Source organism: Populus alba, chromosome 2, assembly GCF_005239225.2.
Source record: "Populus alba chromosome 2, ASM523922v2, whole genome shotgun sequence".
Taxonomy (NCBI): Eukaryota; Viridiplantae; Streptophyta; class Magnoliopsida; order Malpighiales; family Salicaceae; genus Populus; species Populus alba.
Window position 1 is genome coordinate 3,197,650 of NC_133285.1, and position 24,845 is coordinate 3,222,494.

General features: G+C 34.8%; 2 protein-coding genes and 2 long non-coding RNA genes across 6 annotated transcripts; 2 read left to right on the forward strand and 2 right to left on the reverse strand.

The window, feature by feature from the left end:
• Positions 1-4,301: 4,301 nt before the first annotated feature.
• Positions 4,302-5,722, forward strand: LOC118049420 (uncharacterized). The gene is made up of 2 exons (XR_004687679.2): positions 4,302-4,556; positions 4,760-5,722. It is a non-coding gene; the product is annotated as an uncharacterized lncRNA (long non-coding RNA).
• Positions 5,723-10,131: 4,409 nt separating this feature from the next.
• On the reverse strand, positions 10,132-13,988 carry LOC118049380 (uncharacterized). Its single transcript, XR_004687673.2, has 2 exons — positions 11,568-13,988; positions 10,132-11,457 (listed from the first exon to the last, which is right to left on the reverse strand). It is a non-coding gene; the product is annotated as an uncharacterized lncRNA (long non-coding RNA).
• A 1,665-nt stretch (positions 13,989-15,653) lies between these two features.
• LOC118049379 (calmodulin calcium-dependent NAD kinase) lies at positions 15,654-20,115 on the forward strand. Of its 3 annotated transcripts, none has more exons than XM_035059369.2 (9): positions 15,654-15,795; positions 15,899-16,069; positions 16,192-16,415; positions 16,496-16,557; positions 16,912-17,133; positions 17,496-17,622; positions 18,519-18,844; positions 18,965-19,109; positions 19,576-20,115. In XM_035059369.2, the coding sequence occupies exons 1-9, from the start codon at positions 15,786-15,788 to the stop codon at positions 19,834-19,836; spliced, it is 1,548 nt and encodes a 515-aa protein (XP_034915260.1). In that variant the 5' UTR covers positions 15,654-15,785; the 3' UTR covers positions 19,837-20,115. The 3 variants fall into 3 exon arrangements, with proteins under 3 accessions (XP_034915260.1, XP_034915261.1, XP_073263673.1); XM_035059370.2 differs by having other exon boundaries at positions 16,213-16,415; XM_073407572.1 differs by having other exon boundaries at positions 15,721-16,065.
• Positions 20,116-22,270: 2,155 nt separating this feature from the next.
• On the reverse strand, positions 22,271-23,637 carry LOC118049279 (uncharacterized). The gene is made up of 2 exons (XM_035059226.2): positions 23,290-23,637; positions 22,271-23,196 (listed from the first exon to the last, which is right to left on the reverse strand). Exons 1-2 carry the CDS (start codon positions 23,476-23,478, stop codon positions 22,525-22,527), a joined length of 861 nt encoding a protein of 286 aa, XP_034915117.1. The 5' UTR covers positions 23,479-23,637; the 3' UTR covers positions 22,271-22,524.
• Positions 23,638-24,845: the final 1,208 nt, after the last annotated feature.

Genomic DNA, 24,845 nt, shown 5'->3' on the forward strand with positions numbered 1-24,845 from the left:
AGGCATAATTGTAACTAGCAATAATTCTTATGTTATAGACTTCAGGGCCTGTCTCTCGGTTCGAGACAAGACCTTTCCAAAATGCTCAAAGTCTAAGACCAGATTATTTGTCCTGTTCCTATGATATACATACATACATATACATATACATATATATATATATATATAGTTAAAAGTTAAATGAGTGTGAATATGTTAGAATGTCTACATATTACCTGTCCAATACGTATGGCGTAAAGAAAAAAAATAGCTGCTGCTTTCCGCTGGGCATATTGGAAAATGGAAACGGTGGCAAGTATTCAAAGCAACTTCAGCGCTGGATTCATATATCTTGAAAATCTTATACATAGAATGATATACAAAAAGCCATACTTTACACAACTCAATGCTTTCAGTTCGTTAATTACATTTGTTGACAAACTGATGGAGTAATAATAGTCGCTAAGAAGTTGGATTTTCTATCACATTGAAAAACAAAAGGAGATGTTTTGAATTTTGACTTGCCAATTGGGCTTTCTGGTGTCTTTTGGAAAAAGAAGAAGAAGAAGAAGAAGAAGAATAGGCTTTGTTTTGACCGGGGCCGTGATTTGTTTTTGATCGGTACTGGTGTTTGGTTGCTGTGTCAGTGATAAAAGAAAGGGAAATGGTTAAAATAGAGAGGATATAAAAGTATACATATTCATTTTAAAAATATATATTTATTTTATATTTTTATGTGTTTTTATCTCTTCAATCAAAATTTTTTCTTTCTTTTTATTGTTCATCTGTTTTCTTATGGGACACTTAATCAAACGCAATCCTAAATATGGTTTGTTGATCTCGAATAGCTCCATCAAAATTTGAAGATCATGATCTGCGATCAACAAACAAAATCATGACCCTTACTCCAATTAATTCCTTGATGAAACAATACATTCTGAACTGTCACTTCTGCAACAATTGGCTTTTTTAAGCTAAAGTGAAACTCAATTACTCAAGATCTTTGTAGGTTGGAGGCAACAAACATGAACCTATCGGCGCAGAGGGACATACTCGGGAATTATTTCTTAATAATTATTGCTGGCCTAAGTATGAGATACCCTACCAATTGCTACAAGTGAAAGGAGCCTACTCTGTTTTCAAGAGGCTCGGTTGCAGAAACGTTCTCAATTATGAACCTTCCCTGCCCAAGAATTATACGACACCATACTGTTTGAGAACATGTATGCTTGGAAAGTAGAAACAGAATGCTATCACCAAATGGGGCTCTGACTTTTCATGTAATTAATCTGTACAGAGGTAGTGATTCCATTTGCTTTTTGGTAGTTCTCACTCTAATTGCTGTAGGTAATATAGATTTATCAATCAATTGTCGTTTAAAGATACATTATTATAAACTTTATTAATATTCCGTCATCACTTCCAACCACAAGGGGCCCCAAAAGGCCTGGTTTGACTCCACATTTTTTTCCATCTAAAACTATTTGTTTTTACGTCTGTTTTTCTTCATGATAGATAGATTCATGGGCCATGAATCGTTTGGCTGTGCTTAGGAGGTGTCTCTTACTGAAGCTGAATTCTATGGTGGAACGACACAAGGACTCCCGTCCACAGGAATGCAATAATGATCTCCAGCTAGCTAGCTAGCTAGCAGCATGCAATCTACTCTAACATGGGGATCGAACATGAGATACAGTGGTTTTAGGATGCTTTGACTTTGAACTGGACATGCTATCTACCAAATTGTAATGAACCGCAAAATAGAGATGCCAATTGAAAAAAGAAAAAAAAAAAACATTTTGTATCCATCTTAGAGCAGCAATGGATTTTGTGTATGGACACAAATTGGCTTGCCATCATCTGCTTTAAGGATTAGCATTGGCCATTCACAAGCTGCCAGCATCATAAGGCTGATTGAATGAATTCAGCTTTTGGAATAAAGGAAGATTCGCAGAAAAGAATTGCTTAATTTGATATCTATAGTCCCAGAAACAAGATCTGAGAGGGTTTGTCCAGCATTTTCATTTCTCAAACTGAGATTGTACCATGGTCACATGTAAGTAGATGCTCAGTTCCTTGTCGTAAAAGGAAGTGTTATATACCATATGATCAGAGCTTCGCACCTCTTTGAACTAATAATACCTCAGGCTTCTCAAACTCAACTCTCTACATCACTCAAGTTCAGTTAATGCATCTATCAGCGTCTAAATCATTTTAGAGAAGACAATACAAATTAATTTCTGAAGAATGATAGGTTAATAATTATTGCAAATTAAAGTTTAAGTGAATCAGTTACCGATCAATGAAGCTTCAACGCCGAGTTCGACAAACTATTTTTACGCAGAATTAAGTTATATTTTACCAATATTGATCAGTACTTGATGTTCTAAGAATATTTTTTGGTTCCTTTGCACATGTATATCGATCGTAGGTAGATGATGATCATGGAGAAATATATTATATTCTCCCAGATCTAGCTATATGCTTCGGAAGTTCAAGTATTCGAAGTAATATGCTAAATCGTCTACTTTATTTGGCAACAAAATTCAAGCCGTCGGTTGAAACAATATATAATCTTTTCTCACTTTACAAAAGCAACTTTACCTGCAGCTACCTTTGGAGGATTTCAAACGTGCTAGTCTTTTACATATTCATGGATTATTTAGTTCTTAATTATTAGTCATGAGCGTAGTCAATTAATTCTGGAATTATCAGCTCTCGCTGATCGAGGAAATTGTATGATGAATTAAACTAGCCCCTTGTGCAATTAATTAGTGACTTGCATGGTTTTCCACCGATCTTTTGTCCATTTCTCTTTCTTCTTTTATATATATATTTTTTTATGCTGACTATATATTACGTCTTTAAGTAGTTCAGGCCAATCTGTGTTAAGCTTGGGAATTAAGCTTGGAATCGTACATGCTGCATATATATGTCATCGATCAATGGTGAAGGTTCTTCCACCCCCCACCCTCCCTTTACCGTAGTGGCAAGCAAAGGACATATCCTTTACTTGAAATGAACACAAGGGTCAAGGTCTTGCAAGCAAGACCATCTAAGAGTGGTCAGCTCCACTAATCACGGATATCTAATTAAAATTAGGTTTTTTATTATTATTTATTAACATAGGTATCTGAACCAGCTTGCGTACACCTCGATTAATCTTACGAATCCTGAAATTAACGACTGTATAAACCTCCAGTAATCATCATATTAGCAACTACATGGTTCGAACCTAAAATCACAGGAGAAACAAACCCCTTAGTCTCGAGCAATTACCATTAAGACATCTACTAAATGGTTTAAAATTAGGTTTTGTTTTAGCTATACATGATTGCAATCTACAGTTCAATTATCAACATTGAGTAGCAAATGTTTGCCTTGTAAAGAAAATCTCGAGAGCTTAGCAATTAGTGCGATCCCCGAAGGTTGCGAGTTTAACATGTTAACCATGACTGACTTGAGTCTTTTTTGTTTTTATTTTATTAATTTTTTATTTTATCTTTCAAGATTGAGTTGGTTGAAAAATGAACTTCCTAATTTTTTTATATTTACTTTCTATGGATTATCCTAATATTATGACCTAGATTGTGGGTTTAATAGGTTAACCATGTTGATTTAGGTAGGTTTTATGCCTTTTTATTTAATATTTTTAAAAAAATTATGTCCTTCAACATTTTAAATTGATTAAGAATTGGTCTTCATAGTTTATTTTGATTATATTTCTATATGGTTATCACGATTTCATGATTTGAGTCACAAATTTAACAAGGTTAACCCGAGTCGATCCAATATATCACAATCTTAATATTTTAAAAAAATAAAATATCATCCAATATATCTTTGTATCAATATTTAAAAAATATATTATCTAATATGCATCATGATTAAAAATCTTTTATTATAAAAACACCTTAATAATGCTTAAATATTTTTTTATATTAAGAAAAATAATCTAGTTTAATTAAGTTAATTAATTATTTGTGGGATTAGTTGAAATGCGTAAATTACCCGAAACACCCACATTAATCAAAAAAAAACTTCTAGTTTAAAACTAAATGGGTTTGAAAGGAAGATGTTTAATATTATTCTGCCCGAAAAAACATTTCTCATTCGGATGTTAATTACCTATGTGCGAAAAGCATGGTAGGAGACTTGGAGTGTAGAAAGTGGATTCCAACTCCATTTCATGTGACTCAAGCTAGAATTTCTTTATCATCCCTACGTATATATAAGGACCCCATGAAAGAAATAATTAATGCATGGCCATATCAAAACCTCCATAATTTGTCTCCCTCTCCCTCTCCCCCCCCTCTCCTCTCTCTCATGTATTAGCTGTTGAGGGGATTGCTGTCTGGTTCGATGTCATTCATGTGAAGCTTTAACATTAATGTAGTCTTGAGTGATTTCGGACCAGGCTTCATTCCCCCCAACTATATTTGTTTAGCATTCGGACGGTGTATTGAGACTTTTGTTGTCGTATACTTGTGATTTTGATCAATTTGCTTCTCTGGTGAAGATAACACACCCCATTGATACATGATTCAGCTATCAGAGGTCGCAGTACTAATTAACTGGTATGATTTCATCTTTTCCGGTCTCCTTTTCATATGTGATGTCTCCAATACACATAACTATATCTTAGACAAAATTAAGTATATAGTTATAACTTATAATCTTCCTTGTGTTTTTGGTAAATTTAGCTTGTATGGTTTCGGTTGAAGAGATTAACCGATAAAATGAGTATATTTGCTTGATCGCTTGCTTGCGCTATATCCAGGAACCAGGAGAGCAAGAAAGGAGCCTGTCTTGAGGTTTACAAGGTTTGGCTTTCTGAGCTTTTGTGCCTCTTTTAGTTTGATATGATCTTCAGGGATATCACCATAATTTCTCATTTGTAGCAGGTGGCTCAGATATTAACTCTTGCAGGTCAACTTTAAATAAATAAATAAAACCAGAACTACCATAACAGGGATCAGATTTACATTTGTTACCATAACAGGGAACAGTAGCTCCGTAGCTGCTTTAACTTGATATTAGGAGGATTGTTAGTCAAAATAATCAAATCGTGTACAAGCAGTTGTAAATTGTAATTGCACATGATATCACTACGTTAATTAATGAGTTCACCTCGTTCGTATCCATGTTCTCTTCTTCTTAGGCTCTCATGTTGGAGGCTCTCCTTCACTAAAAAAAAAGAAGAAAAAAAAAACATGATGTGACGACAATATCAACATTTGTTAGTGTAGAAATACTACCATCTTTTGTGGGGATTCTCATGTTGAAAGTAATAAAAAAAAAAATTGAAAGATTCGAATCGAAGTGCTGCTTGGTGCGATGTGAAAGGGATGAAGATGGAAGATCAAAGGGGCCGGAAAAAAGTTCAAACCTCTAGAGAATCTGGTCTGCTTATGTGTTACGTGCCCACATTTTGATGTAACTACTTTTCCATGCATCAATATTGAAGAGCTGCTGCTTGCTTAAAATCTAGGGTTAGGGTTACCAAAGAACTAAAATCTCTCTCTTTACTAGCTTTGTTTTATTTTTATTTTTTTGGCCCATTGTCAATTTAAAATCCCTTTTCCAACAACTGTAGTTATTTATATGCTTTAATTAATTCACTCAGCTTATTATAGCCTTAGAAATGCTAGCTATTTAATTTTATTTGCTGTTACATGTTTGTGTATTTGTCGTTCGGCTTTAGAAATGCTACATATTGTTAATATTTTGCTTATAAAAATAATATCGGTCAAACACTCGATATATCCCTTGTTTTTTCATCAAAACATTCGAGTCCCTGGCTAACGGGTTCCTATTAATTATAATTTGTTTTTTATGGAGATGCCATCATATAGCTTAAAAAGACAAGTTAAATTTGAAAGTTAGAGAATTGTATTTAAAAAAAAAAGGATTGGAGAAATTTTTTATTTTTTGAAGAGTTAAATTTAAAACAAGTATATATGAAAGAATTAAAAATTTAAGGATGAAAATTATGAGAGGTGAAAGTATTGAGTTCACAGCCTGCTTTTATTAGTAATGATAGTACTAGCATCAATAAATAAATAAGCAGCGCGCAGCAGGTGTATTTACATAGTGATTTTCTATGTAATGATATGAGAAATTCAATTTTCATATATATGTATGTTAATTTTGAAATTATATATGGAATATTTTTACTTCATGTTATTATTTGTATTTTTACTTCATGTTATTATTTGTATATATAATATTTTTACCTTTAGAATTGTTAAAAAAAATGAAAATCCCTGATCATTGCATGTCCATAATAAAGGCAAAGATGGGATGAGTTGAGAAATTAGGATAAAGCATTTTTTAAATGAGAGGCAAGCATCGATGGAGAGAAATTTAAGATACGGATGCATTGACGATAATATTGCACATGCATAGTTTTGAAACATGACAGGTCGACTTGGAATCTGATTTATCCACTGCTAAAATCGAACTAGATTGAAGAAAAATTAAAATAAAAAAAAAATTAATCTGATCCAGCTAATCCAGCGAAATTGACCTGGTAAAATTCAGTTACAACTCGTTGACTTTTTTTTTAACTAAAATAACATCGTTTTGATTTATTTTTTTAAATTAACCCGATCAAAACTTGGAACTCAAGCCTTGAATCGAATCGGGTCTAAAAACTATGCCTCAATGTCTTTAGACTGCCCCAACTTTTTTTATTAAAATAAAAAAAGAACAACAATAAAAATTGGCTTTGCTTCTGACTTTTCTTTTAGGCTTATTCACGTCTTTATTGGATTTATTTACGTGATTACCTTAGATTCGAATTATTTCAAGAAATGTAGCGCCCTAAAATTTGTGTGGATGGCAAACAATGGAACATTTAGCTTCAAGAAATAGTTTAAAATAAAAATATTCTCATATCATCGGGAAAAGAAAATGGAATATGATAGTTTGACTTAATCATAGCAAAATCTTTAAATTTGAATTAGATTAATTTTCATAAAGATGCAATATCATATTTCTTGCTTATTAAAAGCAAAGTTATCAAATCAAGTTTTGATTATGTAATTTCAAAATGATATTATTTCAAGTTTTAAATTTAAAAAAAAAATCATGTTTAAATTTTGATTAATTAAATTATGAGTTAATTCATGAATTGATTAAATCAATTATATTTTTAATTTTGTTTTAGAACTCAACTCGGGTTCAAATAAGGACTAAATAACTAAGTAACATAACACGACAAATTTAATAAATCTACTTAAAAAGTGATAGACATACTGCAACAAGATTCTTGTACTCTTTTTCTTAACTTGGGCGCTTAAAAAAGCATTCATCAACAACCAACATAAAAATCCATTCAAAAGAGGGACTCTTTTTATAAGAAAAGATAAGGCTTTGGAGGGTAGAAAGTTATTAGATTTATAGATTGTGATTGTTTTTAAATAATTTTTCATGTTAAAATTTATATTAATAATATTTTATTATTTTTAAAAAATTATTTTTAACATCAGCATATCATGAAAATGATTTGAAAACACTAAAAACATATTAATTTGAAGTAAATTAAAAAAAAAAAAATTTCAAATTTTTTAAAAGTTTTTGAAATACAAAAATAAACATCGTTTAGAACTTTAGACAATCGTGCAGCTTTAACCCAACAATCATTTTACGTCCATTAGAAGATCTATTGTCAAAAAACCATCTCAATCCAACAATTTAAGTTTTTAGATGAGATCTCAGGATATGATTTATATTATTCTCTAACACATCCTTCAAGTAAAAGCCTGATAAACCTGAAACTTGAACAGATTCACATTACTTTGTATTTAATTTTTATTAAATATATGGAGATTGTGAAATTTGAACTTGTGATTATTAGATTATTAAGACTCTGATATTATATTAAAAAATTATTTTCATTCTATAGCTTTTTATTTTTAGATGAAGTTTAGGAATATAATTTATATTATTTTATAATTTCAATGCAACTGCACCCTTGTAAATATAATCAAGTAATAATTATGAAAGACTTGTCTCCACGTGTTACAAGCATTGTTTAATTTTGTCAAAAGGTGGGCAATCAGGCCGAAAAACCTTAAGGGCCCATGGGATTGCTTTTGTCACGTTCGTGTTGGGCATGCAACTTCGTCAGGTAAATAGAGACAAAAGGTCCAATCTAAGGTAATTAGGCACCAAGGGGCTGTTTAGGAACATTGTTGTTAAAATATAATATTTTTCTTTCCATAAAACTTCTTTTTTTTTTTCAAATTTATACAGAGTTTCAAAAATGCATTTTAAAGGTTTTTCAATACAAGCTTTTCAAATTAAAAAAAAAAAAAAACATGAATAATACATTCCCTTTTCTTTCATATAAAAGCACTTTTTAATTAGCAATGTAAGATATTAAAATTATTTTTTATATATTTTTTCATACTTAGTTATTGTCATAAATTTAATTTTTATTATAAACATAATATAAAAAAATTAGTTTAAAATATAATTTTTTTCATTGTATTTTTAATTGAATGAAATAAAATTAATATTCTACAATCTAAAATGATTATTATAAATTATTGCAATTTTTTTTATTTTTTCGGTGAAAAAAACCCATCTTAGTTTTTCAACAAATGAACAAGTTTTCCAAATTTTCAATGAAATAAAAAAAACCTTAGAAAAGAAAAGGGGAAAGCTCTTTTTTTTTATTATTAATGAACACACCCTAAAGGTTAGCAATCATCTACCAGCAAAAAATTGACATTTTATGAGGAAAAAAAAAAGTAAAAATCCCTTGTCATCCCGGTACAATAGTGAGAAAAAGAAATTGAGGAAGGGGACGATTCTAAATAATCCTCTTATCAACTTAACGGCAAATCTTGTGATCTAATTCCGTCGGCTTAAAATTCTAAGCCGTATTCCAAAAGCTGATTTGGGTCCAAAATTCATTGGATGGAGAATGGGAAACGGAGGAAGGGGCAGGAATTAAGATTATAGTTGTTTTTTAAAATGTTTTTTATTTAAAAAAATATTAAAATAATTTTTTTTTAAAAATATCAAAATAATATTAATTTAAAAAAATAAATTTTTTTAAAAAAATACTTTTAAAATAAAAAAACAAATAAAAAGATAACATTTAGACAGTTAGGCGAAGCAGGCTAGGGTAATATTCTTTTGAAGATTTTGCCTATCCCTTTTCGTTGCCAAATTCCATCCCGTCAGAAGTGAAAGAAGACTGTTATCTTCTCATGTGAGCTTATAAATCTAACATGTGTGAACACCATCTTCTTCTTTTCGTTGTCCATCTCTTTTGGATTGGAATAGATTCCAAATTTCACTTCATTGTTCTTCCCCTGCTTGTTGCTTTCCAAACCAAAAAGGGAAAACTGAATAATTTTCAAACAGTTTTTACCTTTTGCAGTACTCACCGTATGCTGCAAGCAAGTCGCACTCAAATAAACATAATTCTAGGTGATTCGGCTATTGTTTTTCATAAACAAAATCTTAAATTCGAGCACTATATACAGAGCATGTTATCCTTGGGAGAACTTTGTCTTTTAATGACTGACCTGACTCGACCGAATTAGTCGAGATCCAGTAAGTTTCGAATACAGGGTTTAAACAAAAATAAATAAACATAATTCTGAAACCGAATCCAAAAAACTGTGATTCCCTGTGAATGGTGGTGCGTCGTTCAAAAAAGAGAGAGAGAGAGAAAAGTAGAAGAGAGGACACCATCGAGCATCAACTTTAGCTTTCCTTGTAGCCAATTTGATCACACCGCTCGTTCAAACTGTCCCGTTTGATGTATGGGGAGTTGACATCCAAAAAGATCAAGAAGGAGAGACCCTAAGATCCAGGCGGTCGATTTTCTTCACACGATTCAAGAATTCCAGGAAAAGACTCTTCATGCAAATCTAAGAATTCAAAGACGTGTTCGTAAGCTAAATCCAGGAGATACTGCCTTGAAACCAAGCAAATACCTTAAACTATATAGGGTTTTGATGAATATAATGTGAGTGCCATGTAGGTGTGTTCATCATCCTCTTTTACTGTTCCCTGTTACCTCCTCCACCAAAGGAAAAATCAATTGATGCTCCAATAACTTTTAGAAAACTTTATCCAGATTCTCATTAAGTGAGTATGTCAGAGCCAATGCCCTCTAACAGTCAAATCTAAAATAAAACTCTCGGCATGCAGAAATCACTGTCTTACAGAAGTGTAATGTGGGACTTTTGTAACTACCTAGAATAATTTAAAAAACAAAAGCAAGCAATTCGCAATAATCCAACTACCATTAGATCCACTTAATAATGTCAGGTGATTAAGATACATGTTTCAAATGGGAAAAACAATAAATGATAAATCATGTCTTTTTTTACTCCTTGGTGTTTTCAGTGCGCTTTGTCTGAATGCTCCAAAAATTCTCAAAATGCCACGCCTTCATTTCACTTGTTCCGGCCCATGATGATCCAGATCTGGCTAGCCTGTGATACTCTGAAATAAGCTCTAAGCATTGCTCATCCAAACAATTTCTATCAGGTTACAATTACATATTTTGATTTTGGAGAACCTCACCAGGACTCCAACTAGTCATGCGACTTCTCTCAGATATTGGATCAATCAGCATAGCTATTTCCTATTTTCTAGAGACTTACCGTTGATCAATTTCTTTTTTAACTGCTGCCATAAAAAGGTCTGTAGACTAATGTTTACAATAGAGTTTCTATCCAAACCATCAGTTGCTTTAGTCTATTACTTGTGCATGAGGGCTCTACAATATGCACCTCTGTCTTAAACAAGCCTGGTTACATGATTGAATTTGACAATTGCACTTAACACCAGGCTCTCATATTTCCTCAATTACAATTATAGATGTAAATATTTGCAACTATGCGAGAGATGCAAGCACAAGTCTCACTTGATTAGAAATGATAGCATCCAAAGGCAGTTCTTGTATCCTCTACTACAACACTGCTCAACAGACTTCACAGTCATCTGGTTCTCCCTGTGAAGTTACATTTTCTCATCCAGCTTCCCAATATGGTTAAACTTTCAAGTTTCAAATATATTATGCTCTATGGATAGAGAGATTACGACTTCCAAAACATATTTTCACTTGCAGTTTTACTTGAATCGAATTACCAAAATTGATGACATTAAAGACACGGTGATTCACTGCCTTTCTTGTGAATTTTTATCAAATTTGAATTGGATATCTAAACTATCAAGCCAGTGGCCAAACATAAGTTCCAGTGATCAGATTCAATTAAAAAAACAGTTATAAATAGATTTGTATGCCATGGCTATTAAAAGAGCATATCCAACAACAGTTCTGAAAATTAATTTAGGGTAGATTGGCAATATATTCCACAAGACGATACAAAGGACATGCATACCTGTACACAGAAAGATACAGTGGTTGGCAATATATTCAAGACGTGCTTGATGTCACAGATCTTAAGAGATACAGTGGTTGTTAGCATCCCCTTACGTCTGTTCCTGTTGTCAAGCAATAATTTTCAGTAAGGTGGTAAAAGAAATGATTTTCAGTAGCATTATCAGGTTATTACAATTCAGAAGTGATTATCATTTGAAGGTCTGTGACCTACCTCAAACTAGCAGGATATTTGCTCCATCAACAATTCTGGTCCACCATACCCATGCTACAACTTCTGTTATGAATAAACATATAGATTCAAGGAATCCAGTTGTAGTCAATGACGTAAATCAGAACCTGATGCCACACCTCAACAGTTCAAACTACCCTCTGATGAACTTGAACAGATTTACCCCATCATTGAAGCTGTCACTAATAACTTCAATCAAATGGAAGGACAACAGCAGGCCATAGTTCTGTGCACCTTCTGGTTGAAAGTTGAACTCTGGGAAAGTTCTAATAAAGTTTTCTTCAGCCAAATCACACAAATGACTGGCATTCATCATGTCAACTTTTCTGTTCGCTTTTGAGTAGGAAATTCAGGAAGCAGTTTTATGCATTCATGGTAGTTTTCATCCTTCGAGAGTAATTCTATCACTATCAAGACAGCGGATACATCTGGTGACAGTTTTCTTGCTTTCATCTAATGAAGAAATTCGACTACCTTTTGTGTCTCATTATTTTGTAAGAAACTAAGCATGGGTGTGTTAAATGTAATTTGGAGCACAACCTTTGTCCTCCATTTCCAATAACAGATCATTTGCCTTTTCCATTTGGCTTCTTTACAAAGTCCATGTATCATGATAGAATATGTCACAACAGTTGGCTTTAAACCTTCATTAGACATTCTGTAGAATAGGTCCCAAGCAGTTTCGAGCTTCCCTGTTTCGCACAAGCCATCAATAAGGCAGTTAGAGATTTCAACACTAAATTCAAACTTACAATTTTCTAAACTGTGAAACAAGTCCTACTGCCTCTGAAACACAATTGTTCTTGCAAAGCACATCCAGACAAACATTATATTTCGTCAAATTAGGTTCCAGGTCATGAAGTTGCATCTCAACAAACAGCTTCGAGTATTTCAAACCTTGCCTGCCTGGAAAGAGCCACCCGGGTAAATATTGTATATAATAATTGTTGTCTAGTCCCTTCATCAAGCATTTCCCTGTAAAGGCGCATAGCTTGATCTACCTTCTGATTTTTGCAATACCCATTAATCAAAGCATTATGGCTAACAATATTATGTTTACACCCCTTATTCACCATAGACACAGAGCTCCCTCCCATCACCAATCATCCAGACAAACAGTATCCATCTATCAAAGTGGAATAAGTAAAACCATCAGGTTCTATACCTCTCTGAGCCATAAGCTCAAACAATTCACTTGACTCTTTCATCTTCCAGGACTGGCAAAGCATATCTACCAGCAAATTGAATGTTACAACGTTAGGCTGCATACCTTGATCCATGATCCGTCATCTCAATAAACAAACCTTTAGCCTCCTCCCACTCATCCATAGAGCACAAACCATGCATTAGGGGGCTATACACAACCACATCAGGACAAATACCTCTACCCTTCATTTCCAGAAAAAGCTCTTTCGCCTTCTCCACCAACCCATCCTTACAAAGACCATCAATAATACTTCCATAACAAACCAAATTAGGCTTGCAATAAATACCAAATTTACCATTTCCACTAAGCATTTCTTCATGAAACTTCACAGCGACACTTATTCCCAGTTCGACACAACCCATTAATCAGAATACCATAAGTAAACCACATTTGGCCAACAACCAAACAAACCCATTTTCTTAAACAATCCGACAACCTAACCAGTTTTATCCTCCGAAATAAACCCTTAATCATAGAACTAAAAGTCGCAGTATTTGGCATAAAACCTCACCTTAAAATCCTCCCAAAAACCACAAGACTATCACAGACCCTCTTCGCATTACAAAAACAATTAAGCAAAATATTCAAAGTGATAAAATCCATCAATAACCCAGCTGATTCTTTCTTTTACACAATAAAATAACATCAAAGTAAAGCTTTTTCTTAGCAAGTGAACCTAATAAAAGATTGAATGGTGCAATTGGAGGGGTGGGGTTCATGTTAATCATGTGATCAAAGAAGTGAGTTGCTTCATTGAGAGTGGAATTACCTGACTTGCAGTTTCTCTTGAGGAATTCTTGAAGTGGCGTTTGGTTTTGAGCGTTAAAGTTTGTGACTTCTGGGAAAGTTTTGGAGTTTGAAGTGAGCTCTTCGTTTGAAGTTTTGGGATTTGAAGAAGTGGGTTTTTGTGGGTTGCTGAAGAAGGAGGAGGAGATTTTGCCTATAGAAGAAGCAGTTGTTCTTGATGATAATACATGAGCAACAGAAGAAGGAGGAGAAGAAGAGTAAGGTAAGGTTTTAAGAACCCTTTGGAGTTTGGAGGGGTTTTTGCTTGTTTAATTGGAGACTGTAGAGCCGGGAAAATTGAACCGAGGATTTAGGATCCGAGAACCCAAACGGGTAAAATCCAGGGGATTGCAGATGCTTCTCTTTCCGGGTCAACCCGGCCTAGCTTGCTTAATATAATATAAATGGACCTTGAGCCTGGCCCAAAAAGTTCAAAGATTTACTTTGATTTATAGAATTATTATTGGATAATACTCCTGCGTATTTAATTTTTTCGTTCACTTAAAATGTGGAATCTATTATGTATTTATGGTCTTATTTTCATGTCAGCAAAGAAGAAATATGTTCTCATAATTCTGTATACTGTTTTTAAATGAATGTTGTATTCATTCTCGAAATTAAAATGTCATGCATTTTTTATTAAATAAATATAGACATTTTAATCTTAAAGGTTCTGATGAAAAAAATATGTTTCCTTTATTAATCTTCTAGGTTTAAATTTTGGGATTATACATAAAAATTAACTAAAAAATTTTAAATATGCTTGGTTCATTAACATGAAGAGTGTGTTTTTAAAATTGTTTCATAATATAATTTAATATTAATAGATGCTCAAACTAAATATACGATAAAAGTATATCTTTAAAATTATCAAATAAAAAAATTAAACATTTTTATAAAAATTTAATAATTATCCAAATTGAAATATGATAGCTTTATGATTTATAGTCATGGCCATAATTTAAACTTACGTGGGGTTTTTATTATAAAAAAATCATATTGTTTTTTTTTAATTTAATTCTCTTTGTTTCTCTTTAATTTTTTTAATTATCAAATATTATTAAGGAGATATAAAATTGAAACAAACATGATTAAAGTATAAAACAGTGAGAAATTAGATGGCGGTTTATAAAATGAGGTGAGAAGTTTATTTTTGTCATTTTACTTTATAAATTTATAACTTTTGGTTCCTTAATGTTTCAAAAATTTAATTGTTATACAAAATCTTATTTTTTAGTCTCTAATTTAAAAAAAAAAAAACAGAGAGATAGGTTGGATTCTAATAGTAAATAAAGAAAATCAAGGTTAACACTGGTTATGCCCATGAAAAATATCAATTTTGATGTCAATAAATTTTTTTCGAAGAAAAAAAGTTTTACCTAAGTGTTTTTTTTTAGTTTTTAAGCTTTTTCTGATTGTTTGATGCCAATATGGTGTTTTTAGGTTTCTTAAGTCAATAACAAAATTAAAATCAAGTTAGCAAATAAAACACATCTTTCTAGCAACCATTTAATTGCTTAAAACTAGGCTAGTAAGCAACGCGTTTTCTATTTATTTTTAAAAAATAATAAGGAGCTAACAACAAGTTATCCGTTTCTTAGGTCAGCCTAATCGTATAGAATTGGGCTTTTTTTTAAGCCCATACATGTTGGGCCACCTAGACTAGGCCTTGTGCATCCAAGCTTTTTTTGTCTTTTTTTTCTTTTAAATTTCAACAAATTTTTATGATATTTTTTAATAAATATAATTTATCTTTTACTTAGTTTACTAGTTTTAGCCTTTTTTAATTTTATTCAATAGCTTTTCTACATGTGTTTTTTATTATTATTATATTAAGTAAAACATCAATTTAAAAAAATTATTAAATAAAATCCAGTTCATAGCATGTATTTTGAGATTAAAAATCTACTTCATGTTTATCTCATAACTTTTTAATTTAATATTTTTATTAAATATTATCTAGTTTCTACTCTACGAAGAGATAACTACTGGGAATGTACATGTCAAAACCAATACACGTGGCACCACTTGATTTTATTTTGATGTAAAAAACCAGGAGTGTCCCTTTTGTCGCTTTTATCGGTGTCTCCAAACAAAACTAACGATTAAGATGCAACTACAAAGCAAAGGCAATGGCAGATAATGTTGTTTCCTGTCGTCACAAAATGACATCAAACAGAAAATCTTCTTCCCTGGAATTCTAAAACATGCCGAAAGGTAAGTCTTAGAGGAAAAAATCTGGTCGTCTTCTCATCTCTAGCAACATTGATAACAATCGCAAGAAACGTTTCTTTACTCCTGTCTCGATATTATTCATCAGGTTACACCAGCAAACAAACCTATCTTATCATGGTGGCCTCTTCAATAGGCTTGATCATAGCAGCTGTACATTATCGTCTCTGGAAGTTGAGGGATCGAAAGATCATCCTACGCCTAAGACCATTAGAGGCAGGCCATGCCGAAAAGCTTGAGAGATTTCCCCATTATGTAGGTAATTATTACGAGATCCAACGATAAAAATATACATTAAATCCAATTTCCCCCCTAGAAATTGAATCATTTCAGTCTTTTCAATCATTGTAATATGTCTCCCTCCTTCATTCATGAGAGCAGCACGGCAAATGGGGTTTGCAGATAGGAGAGAATGCCCGCATCTATGTAGGTTGGCCGCCGTATACGTCCGAGATTGTGATGGATGTGAGGAGGACATTTATGCATTCTTTTCTCAAGAACCTGACGCCGATTCACTCTATGTAAAGCTGGTAGAGGAGTTTGAGAGGTGCATTCTTAGTTATTTTGCATTTCACTGGAGCCACGCTGATCTTTTGATTAGTCAGGTAAACGAGATCTGTTAGACCTGCTGCATGTATCGTCTCCTGTGTTTCATTATTGTTGCTTTCTTACCATCTAATTTTAGGTGTTGAATTCTGATCCGGAGCCCAAAAGGAAGCTCAAACAAATCGTCATGGCAGCAACTAGGTGAGCAAAACTTCCCTTGGGAAAATTCATGCATCAATGTAGTTGATGTTAAAACACAAGTCAGCAAGAGAATCGCAGAACAGATAAGAAATCGAACACAACAAGAAATATCAACTTGAATTACACAAGTACATTCACTTGAATCGCTTCGAATCAGAACAAACCCAATTTCATAGGATGTAGATGCATATCTAACAGCTATCTTAACCATCAAAACCGACATAATCTTTCTGGCTTCAGATATATTTTTACGGACACAACTGCCTAACGATCAATCAAATTAAAAGGCCTCAACACATGTATGAATACTATCCACAAGAGAAATAACCGGATCTCCTTCTCTTTCTGGTTTAGGGAACGGACTTTTGAGAGGGTAGCAAAAGATCTAAAGGTTGCTAGGGTGTTCAGTACATTGGTGGAGGAAATGAAAGCAATGGGACTTGCATCAAATGATGACTCACAATGTACAGAGGTGATGGCTCCAGTAGCTCACAGTAATAGAAGTCCAGTCCTCCTCTTCATGGGTGGTGGTATGGGAGCTGGGAAGAGCACAGTGCTCAAGGACATTCTCAATGAGTAAGAGCATACTTCTTTTATTATTATCGCTCATGGTATAGGATAAAGTTATTTTTGTAACTTAATATACGCATTCAACACAGCACCGAGAAAGATCAACTTGAATAATATTTAGGCAATCTAAACACTTCAAAAATAAATATTAGCATCACGAAAAGGCAAAGAAAGATTGAAGAATTAGCTCAAATGAAATGTCAGGATTCCCTCCAAGCAACAATGGCACAGAAGAATAGGTGCTCCTTTTCTTTTATTTCTTAGCCAACACACCATAGTGCTGTCTTTTCCAGTAGCTCTCAATAATTAGAATTTTTAGGGAGAAATAAAACAAGCTAACATATATATTTTCAATGAATCGTGAACAGGCCATTCTGGGCAGGAGCAGCAGGGAATGCAGTGGTTATTGAGGCCGATGCCTTCAAAGAATCAGATGTCATCTATAGAGCCCTAAGCTCTCGAGGACATGTTGACATGATCCATACGGCTGAACTGGTGAGATACTTACACTGTGTTATGATGGAAGGATGATGAGGGAGGGTAGGGTTAGTCAGGGTAAGAAAAGGAAGGGAATGGTTGGTTATATTTCAACCTTTTCTTTTATTTGGTTAAGGGAATAGCAGGGAAAGGAAGGCAATGGAAGGATTCAAATAAAAAAGTAAGATTAACTATTAAATTATAAAAATAACATTAATTAATAAAAAGAAGCTAATTGTTAATTTTTAGTAGAAGTTATTTCTGTCATTTAAATACAAATCAGCCTAAATGACGACAATAGACAGCAAAAAGATGTTGAAGCATAGGAAAAGAAAAACAAGAAAATGACTGAGGATAGAGGAGAAAGAAAGATCTGGGAACCCACCATCAGAACAATTCCAGATCTCAGACAGCTCTAAGCTAATGCTTAATATTATTCAAACATGGTAAAATTACAACAGCATGAATACCCTGTTTCCAAGGGCAAAATATCTGCCACAAAATTGTCCAGGCCCTCCCATTTATGCCAAACCCTTCTATAACTAAAACTCTTCTTAATCATAAGCATACCTTGTATCCACTGTAATGCCCAGTAATTTTCTGTTCTATTCAAACTAATCTCACAGTCTCGCTGGTCCTGTTCTATTTCTTGGGGTCTTTAAACTTAGGACAGATGCACTCTGTTCTTAGAACTGTTCCAAGTGTACAGTAATCATATAAGCTATCAGTTCTTATATACTGTCAGCCCAATGACCACAACTGAGATAGCACAATGGCACAAAAGTTTATAAATCAAGAGTCAAGCATGTGTTTGTGAAGTCAACTTTCAACCTGGACTTTTATAGTGCCAGTACTAAATAGTATTCGAATATACTGTAGCTTCATATTAGGAATGAAATTTCTTCTTCAAACAGGTGCACCAGTCGTCTACAGATGCAGCATCTTCTCTCTTGGTGACAGCATTGAATGAAGGGCGGGATGTAATCATGGATGGCACTCTCTCCTGGGTACCATTCGTTGTACAGACAATAACAATGGCCCGAAATGTCCATCGTCGTCGTTATCGCATGGGAGCAGGTTATAAAGTAGGTACTGGTGGAGCTGTAACTGAGGAGTACTGGGAGAAGATTGACGAAGAAGAACAATCACTGCAAGAAGGATCCAAAAAAAGAAAACCATACAGGATAGAGCTGGTTGGGGTCGTTTGTGATGCTTATTTAGCTGTTGTCAGAGGCATAAGGTATGTAGCAAATTATTACAGTAAAATGGTCTTACGCTTCCGGTTTTTACAACATAAAGAGCACAAGAATTTTTCTTCCTGGGGTGACATATGACGGTGGGACATTTTGACTGTTTTCAGGAGAGCTATAATGTGTAGAAGAGCTGTTAGGGTGAAATCACAACTGAAATCCCACAAGAGATTTGCAAATGCATTTCTGACATACTGCCATCTGGTTGACAATGCCAGGCTTTATTGCACCAATGCCTTGGAAGGTCCACCTAAGGTACACAGACTGTCTCTCTGGCTTCATTCTCCTCTGGTTTCTTTAAGCTCTTAACAAGGCCACAGGACGTAGTACATAGGGATAATCCAAACACCAAATATAAATAAACTGCAGAGGCCTGAGTCTGAGGTAGGAATTAGGGACTTGAATTGAAAGTTTCTTGTCAAAGTAAATGTACTGGCTGCTCACGGGTGTATGCCATATTTGACAACTACCACACAACTGAACTGAGGTTAACGGAAAACCTGAAACTATCAAACCGCCAATAGCCAGACCTGATTACAGCTCAATATCAACATGAAGAAGACATATACTTCAGCTATTTCAGGTGCCAAAAGAAACATGCATTGAAGATATAGATTATGGCTGTCGGGTTTAGACCTTAACAAAAAAATGTTGAACTAGCAGTAGGTCAAATAGAGTTCCATGGGAGAAAAAAAATACTAACTCGTCAATCTTTGTGAAGTTGATAGGATGGAAAGACAGGGACAAGACTCTACTGGTTGATCCAGATGAAATAGACTGTTTAAAAAGAGTGGGCTGCTTGAACGAGGAAGCGGAGTCCATTTATGAACTATACAAGTACCCTAATCCAGCTTGTGAAGATGGTTCAATTTGGAAAGACATTGTATTATCACCATCAAGGTTAAACATTCAAAGGGAGTTGAAGTATTCCATCCAGAAAGTTGAAAGATCAAATGACGTGTTCAGAGTAGAGGGAAGATGAAGTTCCAAGCCTCTTAAAAAACTCAAGCCCCAAAAGATTGAAGCTGAAGAAAGTGTCTAATTCCTTGCTATGTTTACAGCCGACGAAAATATAACATAGGGTTGTTAAAATATGATTGAGCTAATGTGTAAAAATCCCCCCTCCCTCCCTCCCTCTTGTTTTTTTTGGCTAAGCTACGTGTAGAGTTTTATTTACTAGCAAAGCACAGGTCAAAATACAGAAATATTTTTTGCTGGTAGTTAGAACTGCTCGAGTGAATTTAAAAAAAAAAAAAAACAAGTCATGCCATAAACACAAGCCGTTTCCAAGGCTTTTCTTCCATTATAATCATATAAATTCAAAAGACAAGAACATGAATACTGAAACTTGAAGCAAGATACATACCAAATAATAACGTTAAGACTTGAGGCTTTTGGATTTGAAAGTTTAATATAATTGAATCAAACTTGCATCCTCAAATGTATAATTCCTCAGATGTGTATTTGACAAGCTAATTGCTAGCATTGTGCAATTGAGAGGAAGCAACTTCAGTCTTCTCATCATCCTATCTGCCCAGGAAGTGAAGAACAACTTCCTCAGAAATGCCAACTTTCAGTGATCAAGAAAACAATGACGCTTGTGTGACTCTTGAATTACCTTCCCACCAACAACAGAAAAGATAATTTCATGAGGATATTTTGAAGCATTAGATCACTCAAACAATACTTGTTTGGAGAAATCAAACGATACTTCTTAAATCTAACTCGTACACTGTGTATGTTTACCAACAAAATCATGATGGATTGACATCCCTTCATTTTATTACCTAGGAAAACAGAGCACCTACAATATTTCAAATATGGAAGAGATTTCTAAATTTTTTAGATCACAAACTGCAGTGATTTGTATTGTACAATCCATTGCCTGTCGTCCTTTAACATCAACAAATATTTGTGATACCATTCTTCAAATTTTGCTCCGCTCCCAATTTCTGTCACACATTTCCAGCAAACTATCTTCTTGCTCCCCTTTTCAGAAGCCGGTCCTTGCCAATTTCCATATGCATGATCGACATTTGGACATAAGAAGTGTCAGGCAGGGAAAATCCATATGATTTTACTTGTTAATAGAAAGGAGATGAAATGAACTGGATTTAGGCATGAGTGCAATTCATAACCAGAGTATATACAAGTATACATTCTAGAAAGGTGTGAAGCCATAAATGGGACATTAGCAACCCAAAACTAAGTACAAAATCACCAATTGTACCTGCTGTATATCAAATAAGAAACTGTTATCACGATGGAGGTACTAGTTTTGTTTTTTAAAAGATTATTAGTTTGAATCTTGTAAATTTTGGGGTCATTAAAAATTTATATATTATTAATTTTAAAAATTATAAAATTAATTAAAAATACATGGAAGCTAAATAAATATCTATATTAATAAATAAATAAATAAAAAGAAGAAACTGTTAATGGAGTTTATCATTTTAAGTGGTGGTCAGACACAGAAAGTGTAGTCTGACTGGCAAAAGGAAATAAAAAGTAATAGAAAATAAATTAGAGGGAGCAGAAGCGAATTAATCGAGGGAAAGTGAAAAGCAGGTGAAAAACTACAGTGACAGAAAATTGGCAGAGGACAAATAAATGGGACGATCCAAGTTTCTTTATTTACCTCACAGGTACAGGGAAAAATTTTCGCCCACTTGGAGAATCACTGCTATTACATGGTAGGAAGTCACATTCCAGTTATGGAACCACCAGACAAAATGACTTTGCAAGTCGGGACTGTCAGATAAGCAACATAAAGTCGTCAGCAAGTGAGATTTTTTTTTAAGCGAGTAAAGTAGATAAAGGCCGACAGGTTCATAATGTCAGCAACATGAGTAGTAAGAAGTATTTCTTTGAGAATGCTTGATTGATTCTTTGCAGCCTTCTTAGCTATCTATATCCACAATCATGGCTGGCCAATGAGCCTGGTTCATCTGTTCCAGAGGCGTTCACGCTCTGAGATCATCAGAGAAGAACCACCATGAGAGGTGATGCACTCGTGACCATTTGCAAAACAAGCTGGCAAATAAAAATCCAACAAGAGATGGAAGCTCCATGGTAATCTTTTATAAAACCAGTCAAAAGCATACACACACTCTAATGGGGTTAATATAGACTGGCAATTTGTCTTGGGCAACCATTTCGTCTCACCTCCTCTAGCCACACATGGCAGCCACGATGCAGAGAGAGGAACGAAAGGCGAATGCTTGCGGCTACTAACCTGTTAAAAATTCAATTACGCAAATGGCGTGCGATTTACGCTTCCTGCCCCCTCTTCTCTCCAATTTCAATTACCAAAGATGAACCCTAAGCCCGAGCATTTGGCTCCAGATTTTTCCCCGTTCCAATGAAGGTTTTCACGGGAACGTCAGAGGACAGGCGTTACACGTGAGAGAGCAAGAGGCTCTAAATTTTATACCATAAAATTATTTCTTCGAAAATTACATCTAGTACTGTTTCAAATCCCTAAGAAACAACTCCACGCAGTGCACAAAAAAAAAAAAAAAAAAAAGCCTAACATCCGATGCCATTTGCTTTTCTTATCAAGTGGGCATTCCGAGTAACACAAATTACAAACCCACCCCTCAACGACCACCGAATTTACAGAACTACCCCTACAAGCACTACTCCCTATAACTTCCCAGAATATCATTTCTCACTTCTTTCCTTTCTTCGCTGTTGCTTTCTTCGTCGGAGTCTTGACACTCTTCAGCTTTACGGTCTTAGCTGGGGCCTTTTTCGGGGTTGCAGCCTTCTTCGGCGTGACTTTGGTTGCTGCCGCTTTCTTCCCAGGAGATGTTCTCGTTGAAGTCCTCGAAGCTTTAGCCGGTCTCTCCTTAGCCTTAGGCTTAGCCGGAGCTGCCTTGGGCTTTGCAACAGAGGTCTTAGCCTTAGCTGGAGCAGCCTTTGGTTTGGACTTAGCGGTAACTTTTGGCTTGGCAGCTGCAGCCTTTGGCTTAGCCTTCGGCTTGGCAGCTGCTTTAGACTTTGCTGGTGACTTAGCAGTCGACTTGGCAGGCTTAGTTTCCTTCGCCTTGGAATAAGCTGGCTTGGATTTAGCCTTTGGCTTGGCGGCAGTTACCGTCTTCTTTTTAGCCGGAGAAGCAGCAGCTGGTTTGGCTGGTGCTGATGACTTTGCCGATGGAAGCTTGAAGGATCCTTTTACTTTAACAATCTTATCAGAAATCACAAGCTTCTTCAAATGAAACAGCAAGAGTTTCTTAAAATTCGAGGGGAGTTGCTTGTGTTTCTCCTCGAGAAACTTAGTAATCGCGTACTGGCTTGAACCTGTCTTCTCCTTCAATGTCACTATAGCATCCTTAATCATCTACAAAATAAAATAAAATAAAATAGAATCAGATCTAAAAATCAAAAACAAAAGTATTAAAATAAAAATTGGATCGTATGTATGAAGTATTACCTCTTCGTAAGGAGGGTGAGATGAGGGGGTACGATGACGGGATTTTTTTGGGGCAGGTGCCTTCTTGGCTTTGGGCTCTTTAGTTTTCTTGGCTCTGCTGGGCTTGGTGGCTGGCTTATCATCAGCCGGTTCAGCGGATGTTGGTTCGGTGCTGCCATCGACGGCGACGGTGGGTTCATCAGATGACATTTTTACAGAATTTTGATTGAAATTCTAGGGCTGGGGTTTGAGGGAAGAAAGGGAATCGAATCAGAGGAGAAGAGAAGATTAGATCGGATCTGGTGGTCCTGTGTAAGCTGGCGATTCTTAAATTTTTTTTTTTGTTTGTGTGGAGAAGATGACGGAAATTATGGGATTTAAATAGTCAAGTAAGAGGAGGCTGGTATCCGAAAGTTGGGTTCTGATTGGTGGAGAGGGTTAAGACGCGGATCGCTCCCTTTGTTCAAGTTTGAATATGAGCCATTGGATTTCGATTTATCTACGGTTGACTGTTGGGAATTTATGGGAGGTGTGGATGAGAGGACTAGGAGGAGATGGTGAGATTTTGTAGGTTCGGGTGTGCTTTTAAGCTCAATTAAATTGAGCATAACTTGAGCTACAGTTAATGAAATTTTCTGAAATTTTTTTCATTGTGCAGGTAATTATATGAGGTTTCCAGTGAGAGGTGGAACGTTTTTCGAGGATGAGCCGTTTGAGAGGAATTTGAGTTTGAAGCCGTGATGGTCAAAAGTAGGGTTTAGTTGGATGTCATTGTGGTTTAAGGGGAATTTAGAAGAATGCTAGGGCTTAATTATGGTTTTTTCTGTTTCAATTTATAGTAGGGTAGTAAAGAAACGTACCGGTCCAAGAACCATGAAAATCTATTGAGATTTAGGTGGGAAACAGTTGACCGGAAAGACAACGAGGTTGAACACATCCTATGAGGGTGTTCCGAGTGCACAACAGCATTGTGTGTGGTGTATGCATCTGCTGGAGAAATGAATTGATTCGTTGTTTTCAGTTTCCGAAGGCGTTGCTTTTGATCAATTGGAGTATAAATGTGTTCGAGTACAGCGCAATTGAATCTGTGATTCACTCGAGATCATTTAGCCTATCATATTTCAACATCGTGTAGAAATTTCTTCGGTGCATAGTCATATGGAACCCCAGTATGCTACTGCATCACACTAGCGTATACTGTCCTCCCTTTTGTCAAACTCAATGCCTAATTATCATCCTTTCATGTGTATATCGCAGCTCCATGTGAGAATTTGTCGTGTTAAAATTTACTGTGCATGGTCTCCATTCTCCGAAGGCAGTACTCCTAGACACCAGCAAGACTCCATGGACGCTGTAAATGTACTTGCATCTGTATAGTTCACTGAGTTGTTATCAGAAACAAATCATAGACCTTTCTGCTAAACCTAGCCAGGATTTACCATTGCACGAATGTTCATACACATAGGGTGTTGATGGATGTTCATTGGATTAACACACTTGCAAGCAGTTCTTGTTCTGTATTTACGATTAAGATTGTAGAGGGTCATTGTCGCGGCTGTGCATAGCATATCTCTTAA